General features: G+C 52.5%; 1 protein-coding gene across 5 annotated transcripts in view; it reads left to right on the top strand.

Moving 5' to 3' along the window:
• The first annotated feature begins 8,842 nt into the window (after positions 1–8,842).
• Positions 8,843–26,873, top strand: part of Ephb2 (EPH receptor B2) — a 190,098-nt gene continuing 172,067 nt past the window's right edge. For 4 of the 5 annotated variants that reach the window (XM_028875401.2, XM_037203087.1, XM_028875402.2 and 1 more), the window contains exon 1: positions 8,843–8,967. In XM_028875401.2, coding sequence (XP_028731234.1) covers positions 8,907–8,967 — 61 coding nt within the window. In that variant the 5' untranslated portion in view covers positions 8,843–8,906. The remainder of the gene's footprint in view (positions 8,968–26,873) is intronic. The other variant, XM_028875403.2, reaches the window with a different exon arrangement.

Genomic DNA, 26,873 nt, shown 5'->3' with positions numbered 1-26,873 from the left:
AATGTTCAAATGTGTGATAAAAACATACCATTTGCATTTAAAAATTAATCTTAGTGGGAAATAATAGGCTATTAGTTAATAGTTAGAGTCGACAAGCTGGCTGCTCTCCAATTCCATCTCGGAGAGTCATGGTGCGAAGCTCTGCCCAGCTTTCTAGCCAGTCTTAGGAGAATACAACGGCCTCCTTGTCTCCTTGGGCTGCTCTTGGTCTCCTTGTACCCAACTCCTCCTTGAAGTCTAGGCCACCTGCCAGTCCCCCTCCAGGAGCTGGAAAACTTCATATCACTGTGTCCTATTACCTTGCTGTGTGACTTTGAAGGAATCCCTTTTCTTCTCTGAGCCTGTTATTCATAAAATGATGGAGGGAGGATGCCAGGCCCTTTTGAATATAAGCCTGCTGAGTTTCTGTCCTCATCTGACCAGACACTGGCGTGAAAGGTATTCTGTGGTACAGTTGGCCTTAGCACCTTGAAGGTCACTTCCTGGGAGCAGAAGTACAGCCGTGAAGTCTGAGATGTTTGGGCCACTTCCCCCAAAGCTCCTTCTCCCTTATTTCAGATACTCCACTGGATGCCAGCCACCCCACCTATGGCTGCAGAGATAGGAACTGAGTTCCAGTCCAGCCCCCTAGCCCTATGTACCATGCCCACAAGATCCAAGAACATGCAAAGCAGGACAGCTCAGCCTGCTCTGGGTTGGTACTCTGGTTCCCCAACCCAAGTATCTTCCAAGGGGAACCGAAAGCGCCAGGTGGGTGAGGTGGAAGCTTGGGACACACCAGTGAGAGAAAAGCACACAAGCCTCAGAAAGCACTGGGGGAGGACTGGGGGATGATGGGTAACTTTCTTAGGATGCTCATCATGGCACCTGGCAGCCACGGTAGTCACCACATCTGAGTGCTTTCGGAGGCCTCAGAGTCTGAGGGGTGTGCAGAGCTGCAGAGGTCTGCTCTGTATCTCTTAACTTTTGAAAGCTGGCTGTGCCCTTTTAAAAACTCTCAAGTCAATTTAAACCCAAGATTTATCTAAACTCGTATGTCACTACCTGAAAGCCAACCTGCTTGTCATTATCCTCTGTCCTCTGTGCTATCCAAGCATCTGCCCATATACTCTTATATACATCCATATATCCATCCATCTACCCATCCGTCCATCAGTCTACCCATCAATTCATCTACCTACCTATCCATCCATTCGCCCATTTGACCATCCATTCATTCGCTCACCTACTCATCTGTTCATCCATCCATCCATCTATCTATCTATCCATCGATCAGCTATCCACACACCTATCCATCCATCCATCCATCCATCCATCCGTCTGTCCATCTATCCATTTACCAAGCCATTCAGCCAGCCATACATACATACCCATCCTTCTATATACTCACTCATCTATCCATCACCCATTTATTCAATCAGCAGTTCATCAACCTACCCACTCACCTATCTATTAACAATCCACTCATCCACCCATCTACCCACCCACCTGTCCATCCATCCATCCACCCATCCATCCATCCATCCATCCAATTATCCTGGTTTTTTTTTTTTTTTTTTTTTTTTTTTTGGTTTTTCGAAACAGGGTTTCTCTGTGTAGCTTTGCGCCTTTCCTAGAACTCGCTTTGGAGACCAGGCTGGCCTCGAACTCACAGAGATCCACCTGGCTCTGCCTCCCAAGTGCTGGGATTAAAGGCGTGCGCCACCACCACCCGGCCTTCTGATTCACTCTTGCTGGGAGCTTTCCTCACTATACCTGATCCCATTACTTCTCATACACCCGGGTCCTTAAAAAATGAGCCCTGCATCATACCTTTGGCATGTTTCTTTAACCCCAGCACCGAGCCTACATGTACTATTAGGACTTGCCTAGATGGGGCAGCTGTCCTGGGCATCCCTGCCTCCCATAGCCAGCTTGCTGATCCCATTGCACCTCTGCTGCCAGGCACCCATCCAAATAGCTCCTGCAAACTCCTGAAGAGAGGTAGATTAGAAAATGGGCAGCCAGGTGAACAGCCAGTCATATAACCCCGTACTACTGCAGGGCGCCAAGATCAAAGCAATCTGTATCAGGCTCGACAAGCAACTGTGTCAACCTTTCACCTGGGCATGGCACTCTGCCGTTTACAGAGGCGTCACCATCTCTAGCTCCTTTCATCTTCCAACAGGGCCCCCTGCTACAAGGAAACCAAGGCTCAGGAAAGTTCCATGCCATAAAAGCTGTGTAGAAGGCAAAGAACTAAGCTGGGATTTGAACTCAGATCTGGTTTCAACCTCATTGTGGCCACAAGCTTCAGAAAGCCTTAACCCAGGGAAGGGGAATCCTGGCACTCAGTTTAGATTTCCTGAGTCTTTGAATGACTTTAGCCAAATCACTTCCTCTCTGGGCCTTAGTTTCCTCTGTAGTCAAGTGGGGAGGCCTTGCTGGCTCACATAATGGTTGTCAGGATCAAAGATGATGGTAAGGGTACAGGCTGCCAGCCAGGCCCCACCCACCCCAAGCCCCACCCACCCCAGGCCCCACCCACCCCTGCCTTGACACTTTGCTCCAGATGGACAGCCCAGGCCTTCCCAATTCTAGGGAAGAAGTGAATCATTGTCTCTGGTGGCTCAGAGACACTTCAAAGTGTCTTACCACCTGTTTCTGGTTCTTCTTGTCAGTGGGAGAGGTGTCAATCAGCAACTCAATACCCAAATGCCGGGATTATGGACATATGCCACCACACCCAGTTTGTACCCTTTATTATTATTGTTGTTGTTGTTATTCCTTTTTGAGATACTATGTAGCCCAGGATGGCTTGGAACTGCCAATCTTCTTGAGTATTACTAATTTAGGATTACAAGCCTATGCTATCACACTCAACTTCATTCGGTCCTCTTAATGAATCTGTAAGGTTTGGACCCATTTTGTAGATAAACCAAGAGCCAGGCATATGGTGCATGCCTATAATCCCAACATTCAGGAGGCTGAGGCCAGAGGATCATGAGTCACATAACGAGACTGTCTCACAAAGAGACACAAACAACAAATAAAATAACAAAGAAACTGAGGTAAGGTCACACATGGCCTCCATGGCCTCAACATATCATTTGCTAAGTTCAAAGCCCCCTCCTTCTGTGTTGTGAGACAGGTGGGGGGGCAGTGAAGGAAATCAAGGCATGTGCCGTCAGCATGCTGGTGAGGGTGTCTGGAGGGACTCAGGGAGTAAGCATCATGTGACAGGACTTTGAGGATGGCCTGGAGAATGTGGCAGAGTAGAGCTGAGGGTGATAAGAACTGGGGCACGAGGAGGAGAAGAATACCATAGAAACCAGGGTAGAGAGGACGCTGGAGAATGGAGTGGTCCAGTCTCTGAGGAGCCTTGAATGTCAGGATAAGGGGGGTTGTATTTACTGCAAGAGGCAAATGAGGACCAATGGGAGCCTACTGCAGAAAGGAGGATTGATTAGATATGTAGATCTTGGTGGAAATCCATTAGATTAGATGAGACTCCAGTACCTCCTGCCTGTTACATGTCTATCCAGACCAGGCTCCTGGAGAGTGCACTAATGCTAGAGGCCACCAGGTGGCACTAGAGGGATCAGCTGCCCAGAATCTCAGCCCAGCCCAGTCACCTCTACCTCCCAGTGACAAAGACTCAGGCTGGCTTCAGACTCAAAGTGGCTTTCAGTGGAATCCTTCCCCCCCCCCCCCCCCCGGTTGCTCTGTTCACTTTTACTCTGCTCTCAGAGGATCATCCACAGCAGGGCTTTGTTCTCCGTCGCCTTCAGGAGAAGCAAGGAGTCATCAAGAGTAGCTGATGTTTCCCACCCTCTGGTCCCTGGGGTACCATATCTCCCTTAGTCATGATCTAACAACACATACTCCCCATGCTAGGAGGAGAAAGTTAGGGCTCAGCACTGTGCATACAGCAAGGCTGTAGTTATACCTCAAACCTGTGCCTAGAAGAAAAAAAAAATGCTGAGAAAGAAAATGAAGCCAATCACAAAGCATGAGCCGTGGCTCTCAGGTTGGAGGGTGGGGGCACTGGGTGAATCTTGCTTATTTATTTTATTTCCTCTGAAGTGTTCATTGCCATTTCTATTCTTTACAACGAGAACATGTCGTGATATTATCAGAAGGTAGAAAAAAAAACTTTTCTCAAAAGAGGGAGGGAGGGCAGCCAGGCATGTGGGCACATGTCAGTAATAGCAGCATTTGAGAGACAAAAGGATCATAAATTTGAGGTCAGCCTGGTCTACCTAACGAGTTCCAGGCCAGCCGTGACTACATTAGGGAGACCTTGTCTCAGACAAAAATAAAGAGGGGGTGGGTCAGATCCTAGCTGTCAAGATGATCTTTACCAGCCCCTCCTCTGGGAAGCCCCTCCCCCCTTTCTTCAGGGAGAGGCTGCGAATTTGTCCTCTGCCCTGGGAGAGTTTGGACGAATCTCACTTTTCACCCTGCAGGATAGTTAATGCTGTCAGTGTCTACATTTATTGGAGACAGGATTTAATGTAGCATAGGCTAGCCTCACACTGTGCAGCTGAGGATGCTTTTGGCTTTCTGGTCCTTCTGCCTGAGTGCTGGGATTGCAGGTGTGCACTACCATGTCTAGTTTATGAAACTGTGGGAATGGAACCCAGGACTTGTGTGTACTAGGCAAGCACTCTACCAATGGAGTCACATCCCAGCTCCCATGTCTACATTTATGCCTCTTGTCACAGGGGGTCTTCAGCATTCAGCATGGGGCAGACAGAAACGGAGGAGTGCTAAAAGTGAAGTGCCAGATTCCTCACTTTTGTAACCCCAATACTCAGGAAGCTGAGGCAGGAGGACTGCCACAACTCAAGGCCAGAGTAGGTTACATAAAACACTGTCTCAAAATAGAGGACAGTAAGGAAAGAAAATACGAAGTGGCTCATTAATTACACGTTGACATGGTAATATTTTTGACTCGTTGATTTAAATAATTGAAGTTAGCTTCACCTGCTTGCCTTTATTTTTCTTAGAAGTGGTGGTGTTAGAACCAGGGCTGGGACTGGAGAGATGGCTCAGCGGTTAAGAGCACTGGCTACCCTTCCAGAGGACCCAGGTTCAATTCCAGCACCCACATGGCAGCTCACAGTTGTCTGGAACTCCAGTTCCAGGGAATCTGACACCCTCACACAGACATACGTGCAGGCAAAACACCAATGCACATAAATAAATTTAAATTAAAAAAATCAACTCCTTATTTTAAAAAGAAGAACTCAGGGCCTCATACATGCTAAGCACACAAAGCATACAAAGTTACATGTGTCCCAGTTCTCCATTTGATTTTTCTTTTCTTTTTTTTTAGGGGAAGAAGGGGTTGAAACAAGGTTTCTCTGTGTAACCCAGGCTGTCCTGGAACTTACTCTGTAGACCAGGTTGGCCTCGAACTCACAGAGATCTTCCTGCCTCTTCCTTCCTAGTGCTGGGACTAAACGGTTGGGCCACCACTACCCAGCTCCATTTAATTTTATTAATGTGGCTACTAGAAATTTAAAGTTACCTATGAGCTGGGAAAGACCTTGTCTGAGGTCACACAGCAAACAGGTGTCAGGATGGAACTGGAGCTGTCTGCTCAGATCCCCCAGTTCGGCCGTGGGTTGGAGGTGTGTTCTGATCTACACATGGTCAAGGGCCCCCACCAGTCTGGTAACTGGGCAAGTAAGGAAGTGGAGGGCAGCTAGGAGACACAAAGCAGGTCCCTTCCCCACATTTGCTTGGCCTGGCTCTCAGCTGTCATATTCTCTCTTCTGACAGGCTTCCATGACACCCCGCCACCCCCCCACCTGGGACAGTCAGTGATCTATCACCCTGCTTTATTGTCTTCCCGGCTCGGATCACTGTCCATTATTTTGTCCCTATTTGGGACTCCCTGCGGGGTCTTGTCTAACAGGTCCTCAGTTGCATTCCTGCCTCCCCCGTGCCTGGCATGTAGGCAATGCCCAACTCATGTTTGTCAATCAAATGAGATAGAAAGCGACACAGACAAGTGAGGTCATCAAAATCTCTCTCCCGCTGCGGCAGCACACAGTGAAGCGGGCTAAGAGTACTTGGGCAAGTACCGTTCCCTCTCTGGATCCCAGTTTCCCCTTCTGAAAGCTGGTGCTGGGGGCGGGAGGCTGGGCTGGTTGAATTATCATGAGCCGAGTTGATGGGTGTGAACACTGCTTTGTAAACTGTTAAAGCGTGATTGCAAATGCGAGGAACTGCTGTCATCAGACAAATGAAGCTTCCAGCCGGCTCTTCCTTCGCAGGGAGGGACCCAGGTCTGGATCCAGAGCTCTCCAGCCTCTGCACCTGGAGAGGGGCAGCTCCCCAGCACCCCTCCCTCACGGGGAGCACCCAATCTGCTGGGGTCAGGGAGGCGATAGGCAAATTGAAGACAGCCAAACCATCCTGAGGCCCCAGCAAGAGAACCACTGATCATCTTTCAGGAAACATTCTAAGCAAATGGGTGTCAGTCGAGGAGAGGTCAAAATGAGTAGAGGCTCTTAGTAGGGGGTTGACGAGGTGGAACCCTGGTCATGGAGTAGAGAAAGCTGGGCAGAGTTTGACTGGGACAAGGCAGGCTGAAGGCAGTTGCCAAGCAGAGAGGAGGGCCTTGGCTGGATGACAAAACTCAGCCATTCTATAGGATCCCAAATGTGGAATAAAAAAAAAAAGTGTAGGGAAAACCGATGGGAAAGATGAGGGGCTTTATTGTTATTGTGATTTTTTGTGTTAAACCAGGTAAAGGTTTAACGATAAGGTTTTCAGTGGCCTTGGGAAGTTGGTTAATATTGACCTTCTGTGGACCTGCGGGAGGCCCAGGAGATGTCAGACAGACAGAGCTTGAATCCTAGCTCCAATGTGCTAGATGACCTTGAGCAGATGACTTACCTGGTCCTTTGGTCTCATCACCTGAGATGATGAACCCTGCTACCAGGGTTGAGACAATGGAGAAGACAAAATTATGTTCCCATAAACAGCCCTGAGCCTCATCCCTGCTACGAGGGTCCTCAAAGAAAGCGAGTGTCTGGTATGTGTGGTTTGAATCAAAGAAGGACTCGAGTGCCAGGGGTGGGTTGATAAGGGCAAGGGCCCCAGGAGATAGAAAGCCAGGAGAGCCGAATCCACCCAGCATGTAATAGACGCCATGCAGTTATTTGTGGAGATGGGGAGGGGCTGCCTGGGATGGAGAAGAATAGGTTCAGAGTCCACCAAGCTCTTAAGTCCCTTGGAACGTCTGACAAGCAGAAACAGAAATAAAAGCCAGGGTCACCCAATTCATCTCTACCCTAGACGTAAGTCTGCAGGCAGCACGGGGTGGAGGGCGTTAGCGGAGGGGAGTGTCTTCCCCATTCTCCTCCACCCTCCCTGGCTCACTTCCCTTGCAGCCTTCAAGGCTCACCTCTTTCTGGTGGCCTCCCAGGTTGACGTTCACTTCCAATGGACTCTCAGAGCTTCCAAAGGTGAACCACGTCTCCAAACCTCCTTGGGGTCTCAGGACTGTCTGTCTGCCTGATGGGCCTTGAATGGAAGACATCTCTGGGACATTTTGCTAGTTTGTGGGACAAAGAGACTGAAAGGGGGTCGGTACTGGACTTTAACAGCCTGTCCCTCTAGGAGACTCTTCCACCCAATGCAAAGAGCATGGCCAGTGCTGTTGGCTTAGCGTGTTTTCAGGAGCGCGGATCCCAAAGGCCAGGGGCCCTGCCTGGGTGGTTCCCTCAGGGTCCCTACAGTCCGCCCACCACCGGCCTCAGCAAGCCCGCTAATGATGACGGTGATGAAGGCTGTCAGAGCAGGCTGGGCCCGCAGAAATGGAACAAGGGGTTGTGTCCTCCCTGAAGGAACAGTTATGCACAAAACCGAGCAGCCCAGACAGGTCCATTCCACCGAGGGGTGGAGTGAGGGCTGTCTCTAGGAACCCCCCCGGGCCTCCTCCACACCCCTGCGCGCAAACAGCACCGGGAACCAGATCAACAGAGGAGAAATACAATGTGCGGCTGGAAAGGTCCGCGGGGAGGGGCCGGTGGGCTCGCGCAAGACAACAAGGCAAGGAGGGAAGGCCTGGGGTCTGCCTGCCAGGGCCCGCCACCCCTGCCAGAGAGAACCCCAGGCCCGCGGGCGAGCGCCAAGGCCCACTCTCCCAGGCGGAGGCCCCAGCCCAGCCCCAGAGCCTGGGAAAGCCGCCTGTTTTGTTCCCAGCTCCCCCCCTCCTCTTTTTCCCCCCTCATTCATTGCAGTTCAGTCTCTTTCGAAGCCGCAGGGACGCGGGTGGCAGGGCTCAGGCTAGGGGGTGGCACTCCCGGCCCTGACAGGTAGGGCCAGTCCCCCGGCTTTGGGCAGCCCCTTCCTCGCTCCCAGCCCCCCCGCCCTGGGTCCCCTCTCTCTGCTCCTGTCAGCCGCGCCAGACGATCTCGGCTTTGCAGCATTCAATAAAAATTGAGAAACATTTGGGCTGAAATCGCTGCTTTATCTGGAGGAGCCACAGCGCCGGGAGAGACCACTGCTGCGCGGGGGGGAATCCGGGGTCCCGGACGCCCTGGTGCGTGGGGTCACAGTGTCCCAGCGCGGGTGCTGCCCCCTCCGAAGGGATATGAAAGACTAAGAGAGCCGTGCTCGGGCGTGGTGCAGCCCGTGGGCACGTGGGGCACAGGCGCAGGGTTGGCAGTCCAACCCCGGCTCCCCCCGCGCCCGCGGCTCAGGTGGGCCGTGCCCAGCGCTGGCGGAGCCCGGGTCCCCGTTCTGCCCGGGCTGGATGGCTCATTCTGCTGGCTGCGCGGCGGCGGCGGCTCGTGTGTGTGTGCGCCGCGCCCCGCCGCTACCCGCCGGCCCCCCGAGCCCGGGGCGCGCGCTCCAGCCCCGGGGTCCCCGCGGCGCCGCGGCCCGAGGCTCCCGGCAGCGCAGCAATGGCCGTGCGCAGGCTGGGGGCTGCGCTGCTGCTGCTGCCGCTGCTAGCCGCCGTGGAAGGTGAGCGGGGATGGGGCGGGGAGCGGCCGCCTCGGCCCCGGGTCGCCCCCTCACTCGGCCCCGCGGTCGCAAAGTTTGCCCGGGGGCCGGTGCCGGGCGCAGGTGGCCGCGGGGAGGTGTGGCCGGCGGCCACCGCTGGGGAGGACGCGGGGCCCCGCGGGCGCCCGGGCGAGCGGCGGGCGCTGATTGACTGTGCCAGGAGGAGGCGAAGGGACCATCTTGCTGAGGCTTTGTAGCCAGCCCGGCGAGCGCCGCCCAGGGCCGGGGGCTCTGCCCACTGCGCGCCCGCCACCCGGGTCCCCGCATCCCCGCAGAGCCCGGCGCTGGCCCAGCCTGGCTCGGCACCCGGCTCAGGGGCGCGGGCCCGGCGCGCAGTGGGCGCTGCAAAGTTTGGCAGGGAGCGTTCTGAGGGAGGCACAGTGGCCGCGCCAAGGATTGGGGATCCCGGGCCGCGCCCCCTTGGATGCAGCCTGGGCGACCCGAAGAGCAGGAGGACCCGCAGAGTGGAGCGAAGCGCTCGTGTCCCCCACCCCCTCGTCCGTGCCCGCCCGGTCGCCCGCGGCGTACAATGGGGTCCCCTCCCCAGCAGGACTGAGCGGGGGATGGGGCGATGGGCATCTCTCTTGCGCGCGGGGTCCTCCGGGTACCTCCGCGGGCCACCGCCCCGAGGGCGACAGAGCTCTGCGTGGAGTCTGGAGCCCCAAGAACTCTCCAGCTGCCGTCAGATCCCGGACCAGATGCTTTGCCATGTGTTGTTGGCCTTGGCCTGGGTCTCCGGGCCTCTCCCCGAGGCCTCGCGCTGTGGTACCACCCGACCCCCCGGGGGCGGGAGTGGCTGCCAGGTGGTCGCAGCTCGCTGGCTCTGGAGGGAAAGTTGTTAGCGGGGGTCTGGGTGTGTCCGCTAGGAATGGCTGGGCTGGTAGGACCAGGCGTGAATCCTAATAATGGTTCTCACGTGTACTGCGCTTTACAGTTTGCCAACCGCTTCACAGTTTATGAAGTACTTTGCTCTCAGTGGTTTACAGCGTGCTGCACGGTTGACAAGGTACTTGAAGCCTTCTTTGCAAAGTGCTTGCCGGCCGACAATCGTGTTGAATCCTCCAAGAGAAGTCTTCCGGGAAGCCAGATGGGTCGAAATTTTTTTTACTGGTTTTTAACAAATAGGGAAACCGCGGGTTCAGAAAAATCTTGTCTCACCCATAGCCATTGGGTGTTAAAAATAGGCCCCGAGTCTGAGGTCTTTGAAACAATTGGCTGTGTTTTCTTGCCCCTAAAGAGGGTGACCCCTTCTAGGAGTGTGCCACCGGGGGCATGAGGGGTAAGTGTCTTATTCTTGGGCCACTTTGGGGTGAAGTGTGAAGAAGCCTTGAGGGGTCCAGGCACAGCTACTACAGGCATGGTGGGGGACCCCGTGCTAGAACTTAGTTTCTCAGTAATGAGCATTTTAGTGACCGCAGTGCGGGAGGGGGTGGGGGGAAAAGGGGGGTCCTTGGATGGCAGCCATCGTGTTTGGCACCAAGGCAGCCGTCCTCCGGCTCCTGCAGGATTTGGCGGCTGCTTGCGGTTTCCCAGAGTGGGGTGGCCAGGGCACTGAGGGTGCCACGGGCCCAGGGTGTGGAGGGCAGCCCTGGAGCCCGGCTGCTGGCGGGGAGCTCCCTGGGATTTGGTTGGTGTACCACTTATTACACTGGCTTTGGGGAAATGACTCATGTGCTGGCCCGCTATACGTTGGGATGTTTACAGTATTATGGGGAGCTTGGCATAAATATTGCTATTTAGGTTGCAGTCAGTGGGGCTGGAGGGGAGGAAAATTGGCCTCTCTTGCGTGTTTGAGAAGGCCTGGGTGTGTTTTTAATTACCGTGGGGTAGATGGAAGGGCCACGTCTGTCCAGCCCTGGCAAGTGGGTGGTTAGAATCTGGGGGGCCGTGGCCTGACTGGGTTCTTCCTGATCCTGGACACAGGGCTGGTTGGCAGCTGATGTCACAAGATGGGACGGCTGCCCGTTTGGGGGCAGGAGTGGGAGGAATTTAGTCCATTACGATCAGCTCATATTGGACTGAGAAATGGTGTGAGGTGGGCTGCAGGGGTCTGTTTCTAATTCACTTGGGTCCCTGGACCAGCTCTCTTCTCTGTAGGGGCCTCAGTTTCCCTAGGTAGGGCCTCTGGCTATTCTCGAAGGATTCCATTATGTATACTCACCATCCCATAATCCTTTCTCGGAGCATCCTTCTTCTCTTCATCTGTCACTTAAGGGTGATCACAGTGGCTGTCTCACCTGTGTGATTATAAGGATCACACTGGGTAGTGGATGGGGAAGTAATCCAACTGCAGGAATTGGGAAGGTGGGCTGAGAGGTGCCGCACATCCAGGGAACACTTGGATTCTCCCGGATACAACCCCAATCTGTGGGGGCCAGAGGGGACAGCTCTTGTCTCTGGCATCCAGAGCCATGAAGCTACCACTGCCTGCCTGCCTTTCTCTTCTGGCTGCTCTGACTCCCAGCCCACCACAGGGCTGGCCTGAGCATTACAGCCTAAGAATTCCCAGCTCCAGCCTGTGGAATGCTTGAGAGGAGAGAGGGTGCACGTGCATGTGTGCACGCACGTGTGTGTGCTGGGGAGTGGTCCCCTGGCAAGAATGGTGAGCATAGTGTCTCGCCCAAACCACAAGATCCCTCCAGGAAAAGCAAAGTGTTGAACATCTGGAGCTGGGGCTTCAAGCCCCGGGACACATCTCACAGAGGACGGTGGCCGACTCACTACTAGATGGAGTGTAAAGGTTGGGGTCTCCCCCGCACAGCCCTTCGTTTGCTCTCCAAATATTTATGGTGCTTCCTTTTTGGCTAGGTGGTGCGGGACCCTGGGGCGGGCAGGGAGACAGGGGACAGGCTGACAGAGAAAATAGTTGGCAGGAGCGAATGTGTGAAGTGTGTCCCCGAGCACTGCCAGGAGGAAGTTGAGGGCCACCTGGGGGTGCAGTTTGGGCTGGAAAAGGGTTATTTCCTTTTTTATGGCTCAATGCTGTGTTTCATTTTCTCACTCCCCACTCTCCTGACAATGAACTTTCTTAGCCACCTGGCGTTTCTACAGATTGATCTCTTCAGAGTTGAGGCAGTTGACTTTGGGACTATGAGGGTGAGGGAAATGTTGCCTGGCAAGCCAACAGCATATGGGAAGGCCCGGGGGGCCAGATGATCTGGCATTTCCTTGGGTGTGACCTAGGGCAGTGTGCCTCGAGGGCACCCTTGTGAGGTGACGGAGAAGGGAGGGCAGACAGGTGCAGATGGGCAGGGATGGACGACTTAGGAGTATGGAGTTGATGCCGAGGGAAGCGGGGAGCCTCTGAAGGTTCTTGAGCTGTTTATTGGGGGACCTGGCCAGATTTGTGTTTGGGAAGATGGACAACTTCAGTCATTGGGGATGTTGAGAATAATCCAGATGTGGTCCTGCAGAGTCACACTAAGGCCAGTGCTCTGGACTATGAGTTCCCTAAAGGCAAGGACCCCCTGGACCTTTTGTATGTCCATAATTATGGTACATAGAACTGTTCAAATGCCACTTTCTAGGAGGCCCTCTCTGACAGTATCACCTAAAACGGATACCAGTTTTGCTACTTTGTATCCTACCCACTTGTTTTAGCTTTCCGAAAACCCATGTTAGTTTCCTTGTTTCATGTTGCCTGGCCCTCTGGACCATGAACCCCAGGAGGAAGTGATTCAAGCTGCCCTGTTGGCTGCGGCATCCCAATGTGCAGAGCTGCTTGTTCTGAAACCGGGGCACTCAGTGACGAGTGTGCCGTCAGCTAAGGTGCATCCAGTGGACAGTGTTGAGTGAATGAACTCCGGATGAGCGTCAGAGAAGGAAAGGGCAGGGGATCCAAGGAAACCTTCCTGGAGAGGGAGGGTCTGGGGATAGTCCAAACAGGAAGTGTTTGAGGGTGAGGGACAGACAGTTCAGCCAAAGGGCCACACGGACCCCTTCTGATGAGGGCTGGGAGCCCATCTGTCTTCTGGGGCTTCATATGCCTGGAGCCCTGGCGAATGTGGAGTAAATTTGCACTTGTTTTGTTTTTTGTGTCTTGAGGAGTTAGCTTTTGTGTATGTCTTCGTCAGTGAAAGCAGGGTTTCACTTTAAAACCCAGCACTGGAAAACTCTAATCAGATGGACCTGTTCTGTCATACACCCACTCATCCATCCATCCTCCACCCATCCACCCCTCCATGCATCCATCCATCCATCTCTCCTCCATCCATAAATACACCTATCTATCTATCCCCCATCCATCTAACCTCCTTCTACCCACCCATCAGTCTGTTCATTCATCCATCTATCCATCCATCCATCATTCATTCATTCATTCATCTGTCTATCCATCATTCATTCATTCATCTGTCTATCCATCTTCAGGGGCAGGCTGTGGATAGGAAACAGAGTCTGGCTGTGGTAGAGAACAGAGCCTGCTGACTTCATAGATGGTGTGGATGAAGACACTGCCTTCTGGAGCAATGGATCTGGGTTCAGATATGAACATTGCATGCTGTGGTTTGGGACAAGGTGCTCACACTCTCTGGACTTCATCTCCTATGGTTCCCTTGCCAGACATTCAGCATAGAGATGTGCTGGTTTGGGTCCAGGGCTCCTTTCCTTGCCGTATCTGTGGGTGTAGCCCATGATGACTGGGCTCGGATGTGCCTGCCTACATGGCATTGTGAGGGTTTGGGGGGCAGGCCTCTGTTCTGACTCCATCTCACAGGTGCCTTGCTCCCCTAGCCCTGGGACAGTGCTCTACATGTGCACAGAGTCAGACACCCCATCGAGGACCCTGCGGGGAAGCCCTCTGGGTCTCACACTACCCACTGCTCTGCACTCTGGTCACTCTGAGATGGTCATAGAACCCAGGTTGGGGAGGCACCTCAGCTGTCAGAGGATTCTCACGTCTGGAGTCCTGTTCGTCCATCAGTGCATCCTTCTGTCCTGCTGTCGCTCCACTGCCTCCTGCAGGTTGTCTTTGCTATCTGCCTCTGACCCCTTCGTTGATCCTGGTAGGGATGCATTCTCTGGGCACTCATGCCGGCCTCGAACTGACTCTGCAGCCATCAGAGACCTTGGACTCCTGATCCTCCTGCCTCTGTCTCCCAGTTGCTGGAATTTACAGTTGTGCGTCACGACTCCTGGTTTATGGAGTGCTGGGGATTGCATCCGGGGCCTCTTGCATGCTAGGCGGGTATGCTCACTGTGAACTGAGACACATCCTCAGTCCCCTTTAAGGCATCTTTAAGGACCCTCAGCCCAGGCTCTCATCCTGTCAACCCTGCCTGCCTGTGTTCACCTGTGAGCTGTGGCCAGCCAAGATCCTTGTACATAGACAGGGTGGGTGGAAGGTGGAGCTGGCTGGTGACAGAGGCTTGGGCCTGGCAGGAGTGGCCTGGGCTCCTGTTGAGGTCGAAGCATGGAGATCAGGTTGGAGTTCCTGGCAGAGGCAGGCCAGATCTATGTGCTGGCCTCAGCTGGGGGTGGGTGGGTGGGTGGGGAGCGAGGTGGGGGAATCTCCATTTTAAACATCTGTCTGGTCTTTCTGTCAGCGAGTTACACTTGTCCCCAGTGTTCTGAGATACAACCCAGGACTTTGGAGAGAGAAGTTCTTCCAGGCAGAATCTGGGGAAGGCCAGGTTGAAATGATGTCCAGCAGAGCCTCTGCCCACCTCCCGGCACCTCCTGGTGGCTGCTGACTAGAAGGAGGCCCGGAGGAGAGTGGGAGGGAGGAATGTTTGTACAGCTCCAAGGGGTGGGGTGGCCGTTGGTGCAGCACCTGGAAGCTTCCTGATTGGCATCAGTGAAGCAGGGCTGATAAGGCCTTGAAAGCGTTTTAGGGCCTTTTAAAGCAGCTGCCTTCCGGAAGGTGGGGGAGGGTAACTCCTGTGTCACCTGGGGCTTGCTGAGGCCACTGAAGCCTGGGCCTCGTTAGGTGAGCATCCCAGAGCCACCTCCTCTCCCCTTTCACCCGCCCCTGTACGCCCTGGGAGTGAGTACACCTTCTGACGAGGCTAACCTTTCCAACTCCGTGGCCTTGAGCCAGCGTTACAGTCAGAGCCTCAGTTTCTTCGTTTGTAAGCGGCAGACCGGGCCTTGCTGGAGGGAGGCACTGTGAGGATGAAGTGCGAGCCAGTATACAAGTCTGTACCAGCAAGGTAACCTGATCCTCAGCCATGCCCAGCTTTATTTGGTGGCATAATTGAGATGTGAACACTCTCTCCCCTGTCCCCAAGACCTTTGGTGAAGCCCTGGCTCCCTTCCCTGCTGTCCTGTAAGCAGTGTATGTATGTTCGTACATACACGCGCTCGTGCGCACATGCATACACACACACACACACACACACACACACACACACACACACACACGACGATATGTGGAGTCACACCATCCTGTCCTGTGTGTCCTTAAGCCTGTTGCTTACCCTCTCTGAGTTTTAGTTCCATGCTCTGTCCTAGGGAAATAACGTTCCCAGCCCTTGAGGTGGCTGCGGGAACCGATCCCTTCCCTAGAGGAAGGTGAGCTAAGTGATTCTCAAGTGTGATGAGTGTGAATAAACATTAGAAAAGCTGCAGTCGCTGGATCCTAGTCAGAAACTGGGCTCAGGAGCGGGAAGGCGGGGGTTTCACCAGATCCTTCGTCCCCACCTCTCCCTGGCCCTGCCCTCACCTGCAGGGGAGCAGCAAAGACCCAGAAGGCCTGTGTGTTCTACAGCCAGGCTTTAACTGACCCTGGCTGGAGACTAAGAGGCCCCTCAGCCTGTCTTTGAGGGTTTCCCTCAAAGGCCTTGCCCTAGTTTAACACCACCCCCATTTCCTCAAAGGCCTTGACCCAGTTAACACCCCCAGAACCCCCCCAGGTTCTCCATGGTCACACTCCACTTTTGGCCCAGGGCCTGCCTGGTTCCCACTTCCTGCCAGGAAGGTGACGACGGCTGTGAGTCTCTGCAGACGCTGCCGAGCCTGTCTGTGTGTCCCACAGGTCTGTGGTGGCCATGTGGTCACATCCATTGTACAGATGAAGGAAAGGAAACCCAGATCCTGACTGTCCGGGGTACACCCAGGGGATGGCAAGGTCGGGATTCAAGCTGGGTCCGGGTGGCACCGGGCAGCGGGTGTGTGTGGGTGTGGGTGTGGGTGTGTGTGTGGGTGTGTGTGGGGGGTGTTCTCTCCAGCTGCCTCAGCAACTGGGCTTCATGCTCAGAGGTAGCTTGGCTCTGGCAAGGGTCTCCGAGGCAGCTGTCCAGCCTCTGACTCCATCAGCATCCTGAGATAATGCAGGCGGGAGTGTTCTGGAACTCACAAACCTGCCATAAAAATGCAATCTCTGTCATAGTGGTCAGAATAATGTTGTTGTAAGTTAGACAAATCGGGTGTTAACGCTGTGTATAGTGGGGGCCGGGGGGGTGGGGGTGGCGGGGACACGCCTCCACGGAGGGCAGGCACTGTGGAGCTGTCATTGGAAGGCTGCTGATAGGACGGGAGGGTCGTGAGTGCTGTGGCCGTTCAGATGGGGAAACTGAGGCCTGAGAGAAAAATGTGACCTGTCCAGAGTCAGTGGCTTGCTGTAACTGAGGGCTCTGAGTGCTTAGCCAACATAAAGAAGGATAGCCGTATAGAAAAATTCGAGATTCTGGCTTCTCTGAAAGTCAGTCTAGCGTCCCAGGCCCACAGCGCCACATGGCCATGGTCAGCTGGAGCAGGATCGCAGCAGCTACCTCCTCATATTCCCCGAGTACTGGGTGGCTCGCCGTCACCTTGCAGCACGTATTGGTGTTGCCCTCCAGGCCCTGCAGGCTCAAGTGGGACCCTTGAGTCTGACCCAGACTCTGTGGGACCCTTGAGACAATTGCTCAGGGGTCTCCTGGGCCTTGGCCGCCTCTTCTATGACGTGGGCCAGGCTCCTTCAGCTCTTAGGTTCAGGACTAGGTGCTGGACCCTAGTCAGGGGAGAACACTTCAGAAAGTACATCTGTGGTCTGCTGCTGGGTAATAAGTAGCCCCCTAGTCCTAGCTCAGAGAGGGGTGATTTAGGGCTTTTGCGGCAGCAGGTTGATGTCTTTGGGAGATATTTGTTCTATTCCACAGTGTCAACCAGGGTCCTTGTGAGTCCAGGGGGCTCGGGCAGTGAGATTGGAAGTGCCCAAATGGCCCTGGGGACAGTGGCAGGGCTGGACCCCCTGGCTTCTCAGTGCTTCTCACCTGTCATTGGTCTACACTAAGCACCCCAGGAGGCAAAGCAGGACACCATCAGACTTTTTCTTTCTTTTTCTGCTGTGCTGAGGGTGTGTCAAGGCTTTGTGCATGTTAGGCCAGTGCATTACTACTTAGCTACATGCCCAGCCCTTGGAAGACTTGTTTTAGTAAGAACATAATACATAAATAAAATTATGTATATATGTTAATTATCGTGTGTGTGGTGTATGGGTGTAAGCATGGACATGTATGTGTCATGGCATGCTTGTGGAGGTCAAAGGAGTGGGTTCTCACTTTTCCACCAAAGTCCCAGGGAGCCAATCAGGTCATCAGGCTTGTGTGGGAAAATGCTACCCAGTGAATCATCTCACCAGCTTGGATTTTCTGAGACCAGGTCTCACTCTGTAACCCAGGCTATCTCCTGGCAATCCTTCTGCCTCAGCCTCCCAAGTGCTGAGATTACAAGCATTCCCAGCTTCTGTGTAAGGCTTCTTGAACAGTAGGAGCTGGTGCCACAAAATGTCACCCTCTGGCATCTTATCAGTTTGCACCAGCCCCAAAGCCAGCTCGGGGTCATCCCAGGCTCCTTCATTAGTGTTCCCAGGAAGGGAGGAAACCCATGGTTTCATTTTCCATTCAGGCCTTAAAGAGAGGCCCTTTTCTTGCCAGAGATTTGGCACACTGTACTGGAGTGACCGCCTCCTCCTCACCAAAGCACACCTTGGAGGAGCTACTCAAAGTTCTGGACTCCCTCCCATCTCATGCTGTCACTGGTACACCTCTCTACATGCTCCGGGCTAACCTGTGCTCCAGATTTTGATCTAGGCTGCCACGGGCACACAGTAGCCTTACGTTCATTGGAGCAAGGATGTATAGACCACCACCTTTTAGACAGTTTATTCCATGCTGTTTATAGCCCAGGGATGGGGGCAGCGGGCAGCTAGGCGGCCCCTTCCTTCTTGCCTTCTGCTCCCGCCACTCCACCCCAGCAATTTTCTCTCTGTGTCTTTCAGGTGTGATCTGTCCTGAGCAAGCAGAGGCTCTTGTCACCTAGGGACCCGTGACCAAGTTAGTTCCTGACAGATGTAAAATCAGGGAACCTCCAAATTAGTGAGGGTAGCCAGGGACAAGCTTATTCAAGACCTTGTGTGAGGTTCAAGGCCTTGGGCTGGTGACATGGGATTTGTTAAATAAGGTCCGGGGATGGCTGGCTTCACCCCCTTGGGCCTCAGTTTCCCTAGGAGTCATCATTTCAGCCACCTGTGATATATGTGTCAAGAAGTGACTGTATTCTTCATTCACCTATAAAAGAATCTGAAGGTGTGACTGTGGCTGTCATTCTTGATGTGGTCAGGGGCCATCACATGTGCAGGGAGGCAAGGTTCAGCTGTGAGGCCACCATTGCTGTGAAATCTACTTTTGGAGCACAAGAAGATGTGTACTTGTGATGACGTGGGTGGGTACAGATACCTCTCTGGCATCACCTGCAGAGACCCAGTGGAGGATGGGCCCAGGCAATGCATTCGTGGGATTTTATGTGGGAAACCAGCAGTTCTCAATCTTCCTAATGCTGCGACCCTTTAATACAGTTCTTCATGTGGTGGTGACCCCCAGCCATAAAATTATTTTTATTGCTACTTTGTAACTGTAATTTTGCTACTGTTATAAATCATAATGTAAATATCTGATATGCAGAATATCCGATATGTGACCCCTGTGAAATGATCGTTCGACTCCCAAAGCGTTCAAGACCCACAGGTTGAGAACCACTGTGTTCAACTTTTGACAGGCATGAAATATGGCTCCTATCTGTTGCCTAAATGGAAGACCAAGTTCAAAGTCAGACAGATAATAAATCATAGAGAACACCAGTCCTTTCTAAAGGTACCCCCCCCCCAGCTGCCCCCTCTTTTTTTTTCTGCAGGAGGTGGGGCTCAATCTTAAAAAAAGCTTATTGGTCTACAAAGTTTGTGTGTTTACGGGGAAGCTGTCATACTTGACCATGCTTGCTGGCTGGATTTTACTCACAGGCCAAGAGTATACAGCTCCAGCAGGGGTTCCGATGCCTCTGTGCTTGAATCTGGGGTCTTCATGCTTACACAGTCAGCACTGTCCTGACTGAGCACCTGGAGGAGGTGACTCCTCAGAGGGTCCCAAAGCAAAGGCAGGTGAAGTGTGAGGCAGGTGATGGAGCCGATGCGCTCTAAGATCCGGTAGAAGGGCCCATGAATGCCCTGTGTAGCCGGACTGCGGGAAGGAGTCCTGTGTGTGCCCGAGAGCAGAAGCTGCCAAGCACAGGGGCGGGGTGCAAGCTGCCTGGCCCCAGCAGGGAGAGCGTGAGGTCAACATTCCCATTATGGCGACGACATATGTCCACAGCACCAACTTGTCACTTGGCCCGGGTCCATGGGAAGCCGGAAGGACAAAAAGCATCTGAGCTGTGCAAGTGGGGAGAAAGAGGCTTAGAGCACAGTGGGACTCGACCCTCCTGAATGGGCCTTCTCCGCCTCTCCCCGGAGGCAGGGCCTGGGAACAGCTCGGCCAGAGCCCAAGGGGCCCTTTTGGAACCCACAGAAAGCTGGGGCCCAGGGAGTCTGCTCAAGTCAGGGCCCCGGTTGTGACATCTTCTTGCTTGTGCCCATCAGCATCAGCTGTCACTACTCACAGCCTCAGATGGCAGCTCCTGTGGTTCCAGGAAAGCAGTGGGAAGGCCTTCTGAGCAGCGGAGGCACTTGGGACCCCCTCGGACTAGTCCCTTCTGGAGCCAGAGGGATGATGAGGCTAGACCCCTGGCTGGGAGCTAGGAGGTTCAGGCAAGAGCCTGCTCTTTGAGGCAAGGGCAGAGCGGAATTCCTGACCTGGATTCTCTACTTGTCAACTCTGTCACTTGAGGTGAACCAGCCTGGAACTAGCCAAAGGCGACTCTGAGTCTCTGATCCTCCTGCCTCCACTCCCCAGGTGCTGGGATTATTGGTGTGCGCCACCACACTTAGTTTGTGCAGTATTGGCTACCAAACCCAAGACTTCATGCATGTTCGGCACACGCGCTACCCACTGAGCTACATCCCCAGCTGTTGTTCCAGCCTCCCGAGCCTTAGCTGTTCACCAATACCTGAGTGTAAGACCCTCTGCGCCTGGTGCTAACGGGGGAATAGAAGAGAGAAAAGTCTCCGTTTTACCACGCCTTGCCTTGCCTCAGTTTCTCTGCTCGGTTGTGAACAATAGCAGTAATAAGAGCAGTGACTTGGGTGTCCTGAGGGCGTAGGTGCTGAAGAGCAGTTACCCGGGTCGGTGTCCTGACATCCTGTAGACTGAAAAGTGAATTTGGGCACAATGGCTCTCACACGTGTAAACCCAGCACTCGGGAGTCTGGGCAGGAGGATTGCTGTATGTATGAGACCAGCCTAGACTATAGAATCAAAAAAAAAAAAAAAAAAAAAGAGGAGAGGGTCGGTAAGATGTCTGAGCTGGTAAAAACCCCTGCTGCCAAACCTGACCATCTGCGTTTGGTCCCTGGCACCCACATGGTGGGAAGAGAGAACCAACTCTCACAAATTGCCCTGTGACTTCCACTTACAAGCATGTGCACACACATAAGTATGCACACACGTATGTGAAATAAATGTAATAATAAAAAATACTTTAAAAAATAAGGCTTGGAAAAGGCAAGTAATTACTCATGGACTTTGGCCAGGGATGGTGGAGCTGGACCCAAACTCACTGGCTGCAAGTTAGGTGGAAGGACTGATACCTTCATTTTGAAATATTTCAAAATAATTTTTATTCTTATTTTATGTGCATTGGTGTTTTGCCTGCATGTATGTCCATGTGAGGATGTCAAATCACTTGGAGCTGGATTACAGATAGTTGTGAGCTGCCATGGGGGTGCTGGGAATTGAACCTGGGTCCTCTGGAAGAGCAGCCAGTGCTCTTAACCTTTGAACCATCTTTCCATTCCTATTTTTTAAATATTTCAAACATAAACATCCATACAGCTGTGACTCTCATCACTATCAGGAGGACCTTTGTGTCACATTCTTTCTTTATATAGAGGTGTGTGTGTGTGTGTGCGCGTGTGTGTGTGTGTGTGCGCGCGCGCGCGCGTGTGTGCGTGTGCATGTGTGTGTGTGTTTTCTAAACTGTTTAGACATTAGTTGCAGACATAGGCAAGGAAATAAGCTTTCTGAGGAGTTGATGGGTATGTGTTTAAGGTCCGGAGGTTTTTTTTTTTTAATAATTTATTTTTATGTGCATTGGGGTCTTCTGGAAGAGCAGTCAGTGCTCTTAATCGCTGAGCCATCTCTCCAACCCTAAGTCTAGAGTTTTAACCACTGATCTGGTGCACAGAGGGCCTGGAGTCTCAGCAGGGAAAGCAGAGCCAGCCTCCCTCCCTGCTGCTCTCTGGGTGTGCCTCCAGTTGCTTAGTTCCAGCTATTGAGGGGCTGCTAGCAGATTTACCATTGCCAGAGAAGAAAGGCACAGAACCTGGGGAACTTGCAGCAGAAGGTGACATGGGAATCACAGCTGAGGCTGCTCGGCCCAGAGATTTCTAAGGGCTGATTTTCTTTCTGATGGAGCTGTGTTGTAGCCAGCAGAGCACAAGCTGGTAGTGAGTGGTATCCGGGAGGTATTCCTTTTCTCTCTAGGAAATACGGAGGACCTACAGAGTCTGGTGGATGTGAAAAAGGAGACTGGCCCTGGCCAACAGCTTGTTAGTGAGGTGGTGTGGGGGCCTGTACTTTTGAATTTCTTGTGTGTGTGTGTGTGTGTGTGTGTGTGTGTGTGTGTGTGTGGTGTGTGTGGTGTGTGTGTGTGTGTGTGTGTGTGTGTGTGTGTGTGTGTGTTCTGGGGTAAAACCTAGGGCCTTGTACAAATGCTGTACCACGGAGTTACTCTTATCAGTCTGTCCCACCCATTTTTCTTGCCCCCATTAGACTTGTGGAGCCTACAGTGTTGTTTCCTATTGCACCCCCACCCCCAGTCTGTAGCAGGATTCTTAAAAGTTCTTATTAATAAAATCAAACCCGAGGCCAGTTATTGGGGTCAATGCTGGAAGATTAGAGAGACAGAACAAGCCACAGCTATCTCACCTTGCCAACTTCTCAGCTGGTCTTGTTTCCTCAGACTGGAAGCTTCTGTGTCCTCATCCCAATGGCTCTCAGCTGAACTGCTGCTTAAAAGCCTGAATGCTTAACCAGCCAAATGCTTCTAGTTTCTGGTCCTCACGCCTTATATACCTTTCTGCTTTCTACCATCACTCCCTAGGATTAAAGGCTTGCTTTCTGGGATTAAAGGCGTGAGTCACCATGCCTGGCTGTTTCCATTGTGGCCTTGAACTCACAGAGATCCCAGATGGATTTCTGCCTCTGGAATGCTAGGATTAAAGGCGTGTGCTATCACTGTCTAACTAGTGGCTTTTCTGTTCTCTGACCCCAGATAAATTTATTAAGGTACACAATATTTTGGGGAACACAATACCACCACACCAGTCCTCCTTCATCTGCTTGCTCTGGCATCTTCCTGCCACTTCCTGAGGTCAGGCTTGTGTATCTCCTCCTGTCTGAAGCCCCGATAGCCCTCTGTCTGGGTGGTCTTTGTGTCCTTGGCGGTACCTTGCGTGTAGCTCTATTATATTTCCCAGATTATGTCAGGTGTACAATGGGTCAGCGTGTCCACTTCCTCCCAGCCGTAGTGGGGGATCCTCAGCTGGAATGGTTGAATGGTGTATAGGGCAATAGTGGGATGAGCAGCTGAGCCGTTGACAGCTGGTTGATGGTTGGATAGATGAGTGACTAGACGGACAGAAGATGAGTGCATGAGCAGTTACATGGATTAGATGGTTGGGCAAATGATGGACAAGTTTAATGATTAGATGAATTGGAAGATGGGTAGACTGGTGGATGGGTAGGTGAGTGGGTGGGTGCATAGAATGGGTCAGTGGTTGGATGGATGGCTAAGTGGATGGATGAACAGATGGACAAGCAGATTGGTGGATGAGAGAATGAGTAGATGGATAAATGGATAGATGGGTGTGATGGATAGATGGATAGATGGGTGGGTGAATGGATGGGTGGATGGGTGGATAGAATTGATGATAGATGAATGGATAAGTGTGGTTGGCTGGCTGAGTGAGTAGATAGATTGGATGGATGGATGAATGGGTAGGTGGGTGGATGAATGTATGGATGGATAGATAGACAGATGGGATGTATGTATGTATAGATATATGGGATATGTGTATGCATGTATATGTGTATGTATGTATAGATAGGATATATATATATATATGGATGGATGGATGGGTAGATGGATGGAATTGATGGATGAATGAATAGGTATTTGATGGGTGGCTGGCTGCTTGACTGGGTAGAGGGATGTGGTATGTGTGTGTGTGTATGTATGTATGTATGTATGTATGTAGTATGTATGGGCAAAGTCAAGTATGGGCATATTTTGGTTAGGTAGGTGAGTAAATGAACAGAAGAATATACAAGAACCTGGGTGCCCTCCTCCCCTGAAATTCCCTTTGGTATCTAGACTATCATATTTCCTTATTCTCCTATTTCTGGCTCTGGATCATGCTGGCAAACAGCAGACACCCCAGGTTTAGAAAAATCCTCTGAGGCATCAACTATGGGTTTGCCAAAGTTTCTACACTGTAGAGTTCCGGAGAAGTTGCCCCCAAGTGAATGTCTGTGGAGTAAATCCTATTTTCCCGCCGACTTGGCTCATGCTTTTAGAGATGTCTTCCTGCTGTCAGGGGCTGGTGCTTAGAGCTGGTGACAGGTGGGGGAAGAGCTGGGACTCCCCTGGGCATCGGCCGCCCCATGCTTCCACTTACTCCATCCTATGCTCAGACTGATGCTGGCTCCAATTTGGGAGCTCACAGCCAGGGAGAGGTGCCGCAGCTGGGGACAGATTGAGCATCTGGTCTCAGCCGCCTCTGCTGCTGGCGGGGCTCTGTGCCGCTGGGCGCAGTTAGTGCCTTCAGCCTCCTGCAGACTGTCTCTGTCCATCTGTCCATGCACCCTTCTTCCCCTTAATCCTTTTCTCCCCTTCATCCATCAGTTCATTCATCTGTCTTTCCATTCATCAACTTGCTGTTGACAGTCTCTGAGATGCCAGGGGACCTTGTGAGAAATTAAACAGACTGACGTTGGATATCAGAGCAACATCCCAGCAGTGATGGGCAAAGCCTTCTTCCTCTTCCATCCCCCTCCATCACTTCTCTTCTCTCTCCTCCTCTCTTTTTCTTCTTCCTTCATTAATACCATCAGAGCAGCTCCCACAGATGAGCGGGCACCATCCTAAGTGACCCTGATAATAGTCAGTAACTCATACGGCAGATTAAAACAGATGTAAGTTCAGAAGTGTCCAGGGACCCAAGGCCACTGTTTTAAACAGCTCAAGCCTCTCTAATGTGAAAAACCTGAAACCCAAAAAGATCCAAAACTTTTATTTTTTTCCACCAACATGAGGCCACAAGTAGGAAATTCCACACCTGACCCCATGTGACGTGTCATAGTCAAAATGCAGGCACACTGGGGCTGAGGATGGCTCAGTGGGTGCATCCTTGAGGCCTGAGGACCGGAGTTCAGATACCCAGAATCCATGTAACTGTTGAATGTGGAGACTCACTATAGTCCCGGCGCTTGGGAGCTGGAGGCAGGATCGCAGGAGCAAGCTGGCTAGTGACCCTCGCTGAATCGGTGAGCCCTGAGTTCGAGTGAGAGGCCCTTCCTCTGTATTAAAGAAGAGAGTAAAAGGAGATGCCTGGCATCAACCTCTGGCCCACAAGCGCACATGCATGCATGTGACTACACATACGTGTATACTCACACAAACACATCAAAAAAGAAATGCCCACACATTAAAAAATACCGAATAAAATGACCTTCTGGCTGATTCTGGGGTTTGTTGTTGTTACTGTTTGATGATCTTTGGGATTTTATTTTTTATTTTGTCTTCTTTTTGCTATTTTGTGTGGTGTTTTGTGTATAGGCGCACATGCTCACTACCTTATTTTTTGAAATAGAGTCTCTGGCTGAACCTGGTCGCTTGGCTAGACTGGCTGGCCGGTGCACCCTGAGATTCTCCTGTTTCCACATCCAGTGCTGGGGTTACAGGCATGCACTGCCAACACCTGTGGGTTTTCTGTGGGTGCTGGGGATCTGAGCTCAGGTTTTCATGCTTGCACAGCCTGACTTTACCCACTGAGCCATGCTGATTGATTGATTGATTGATTGATTGATTGATTGATTGATTTGAGACAGGTTCTCATCTTGTGCAGGCTAGTCTCAAATTTTCTGTGTAGCTGAGGTTGGTCTTGATCGTCCTGCTCCACCACCCGTGTGCGGGGATTACAGAGTTGTGGGAGCACACCCAGCATGGGGCTGTGGATAGAAGGTGTGCATGAAATATGTCGTCATCTTTGTCTCTAGACTTGAGGCCTACCCCTAAGATATGGTATTATACCGGGCAGTGGTGGTGCACACCTTTAATCTCGGCACTTGGGAGGCAGACATAGGTGGATCTCTGTGAGTTCGAGGCCAGGCTGGTCTACAGAGCGAGAGTTTCAGGACAACCAGGACTGTTACAGAGAGAAACCCTGTCTCAAAACCAACAACAACAAAAGATACCTTATTATGTGTATGTAAATATCCTAAACAAACAAACAAACAAACAAGAAACCAAAAATCCCACACATGTGTTCGGCATGGAGTGTGCTGTCTTCCAGCCTGTGCTGTGGGAGCAAATGCATTCAAGTGGAAAGAACGGCATTCTTCGTGGAGGGACGGCCTAAACAAAGGCCCAGAAGCTGGAAGGAGGCTGCTTTGTGGATGTCACTGTAGATGGAAGTGTGTGAAATGGAAGACGGGAGGTGAGCCTGGCAGAGGTGTGAGCAAGGAAAGTGGCCTTGAGTGACAAGCTGTGGCTGCTCTTAGGAGCCGGAGAAGGCTGACAAAAGACATCCAAAGCAGGGAGCAGGGGCTCCATGGTGGCGTGCTTGCCTGGTGAGTGCAAGGCCCTTGGGTTCCGTCCCCAGTGCTGCCAAAAAGGAAAAAAAAAAAAAATCCAAAGCAGGGAGCTGCGCAGGAAAACGGCGGCGGGCGCAGCCCCCATCGAAGAAGCCCCTGTGTGCAGGCTGCGCGTGCCTGCAGCCACTGTGTCCATGCGGGAGAGGTGGGGCTGGGGCAGAACAGGAGGGACCACGGCCTGCCTCCCCATCTCATCCACCTCCCCTGCCTCCCAGTCTCCTCATCCGCCCAGCCCTCCAGCTCCTCACACCACACTCCCTCCTTCCTGCCAGCCAGGGAACGGTCCTGGCTGGGCACCTCATTTAGCCCAGGTCTTCCACAGAGCCAGAACAACCTGAGGTTCACCCCAGAATTCAGAGTGTCCAAAGGTAGGGAAACAAGCCCAGACTGCTGTCTACCTGAGGTCATGTAGAGCCTGTGGCCAGCCGGATCCTCAGCCTTAAGGACCCTTTGGGGTGACAACGTCTTGAAATTGATGGCTCCCCTTTTCTCCTGGTAGGATCTTGGATGGATTTTTTTTTTTTTTAGCACTTGGCTCTAGCCCTTTTGAGTGTTAGGTGGGATGGAAGGGGAAAGGGGAGGGGGTTTAAAAGCTCTTAGCTTCTCTGAACCTTGATTCAGCTTGCTGTGAAATGGGTACAAT

The sequence above is a fragment of the Peromyscus leucopus genome, chromosome 2 (assembly GCF_004664715.2).
Source record: "Peromyscus leucopus breed LL Stock chromosome 2, UCI_PerLeu_2.1, whole genome shotgun sequence".
Classification (NCBI taxonomy): domain Eukaryota; kingdom Metazoa; phylum Chordata; class Mammalia; order Rodentia; family Cricetidae; genus Peromyscus; species Peromyscus leucopus.
This window is presented reverse-complemented; position numbering and strand designations above follow the sequence as displayed.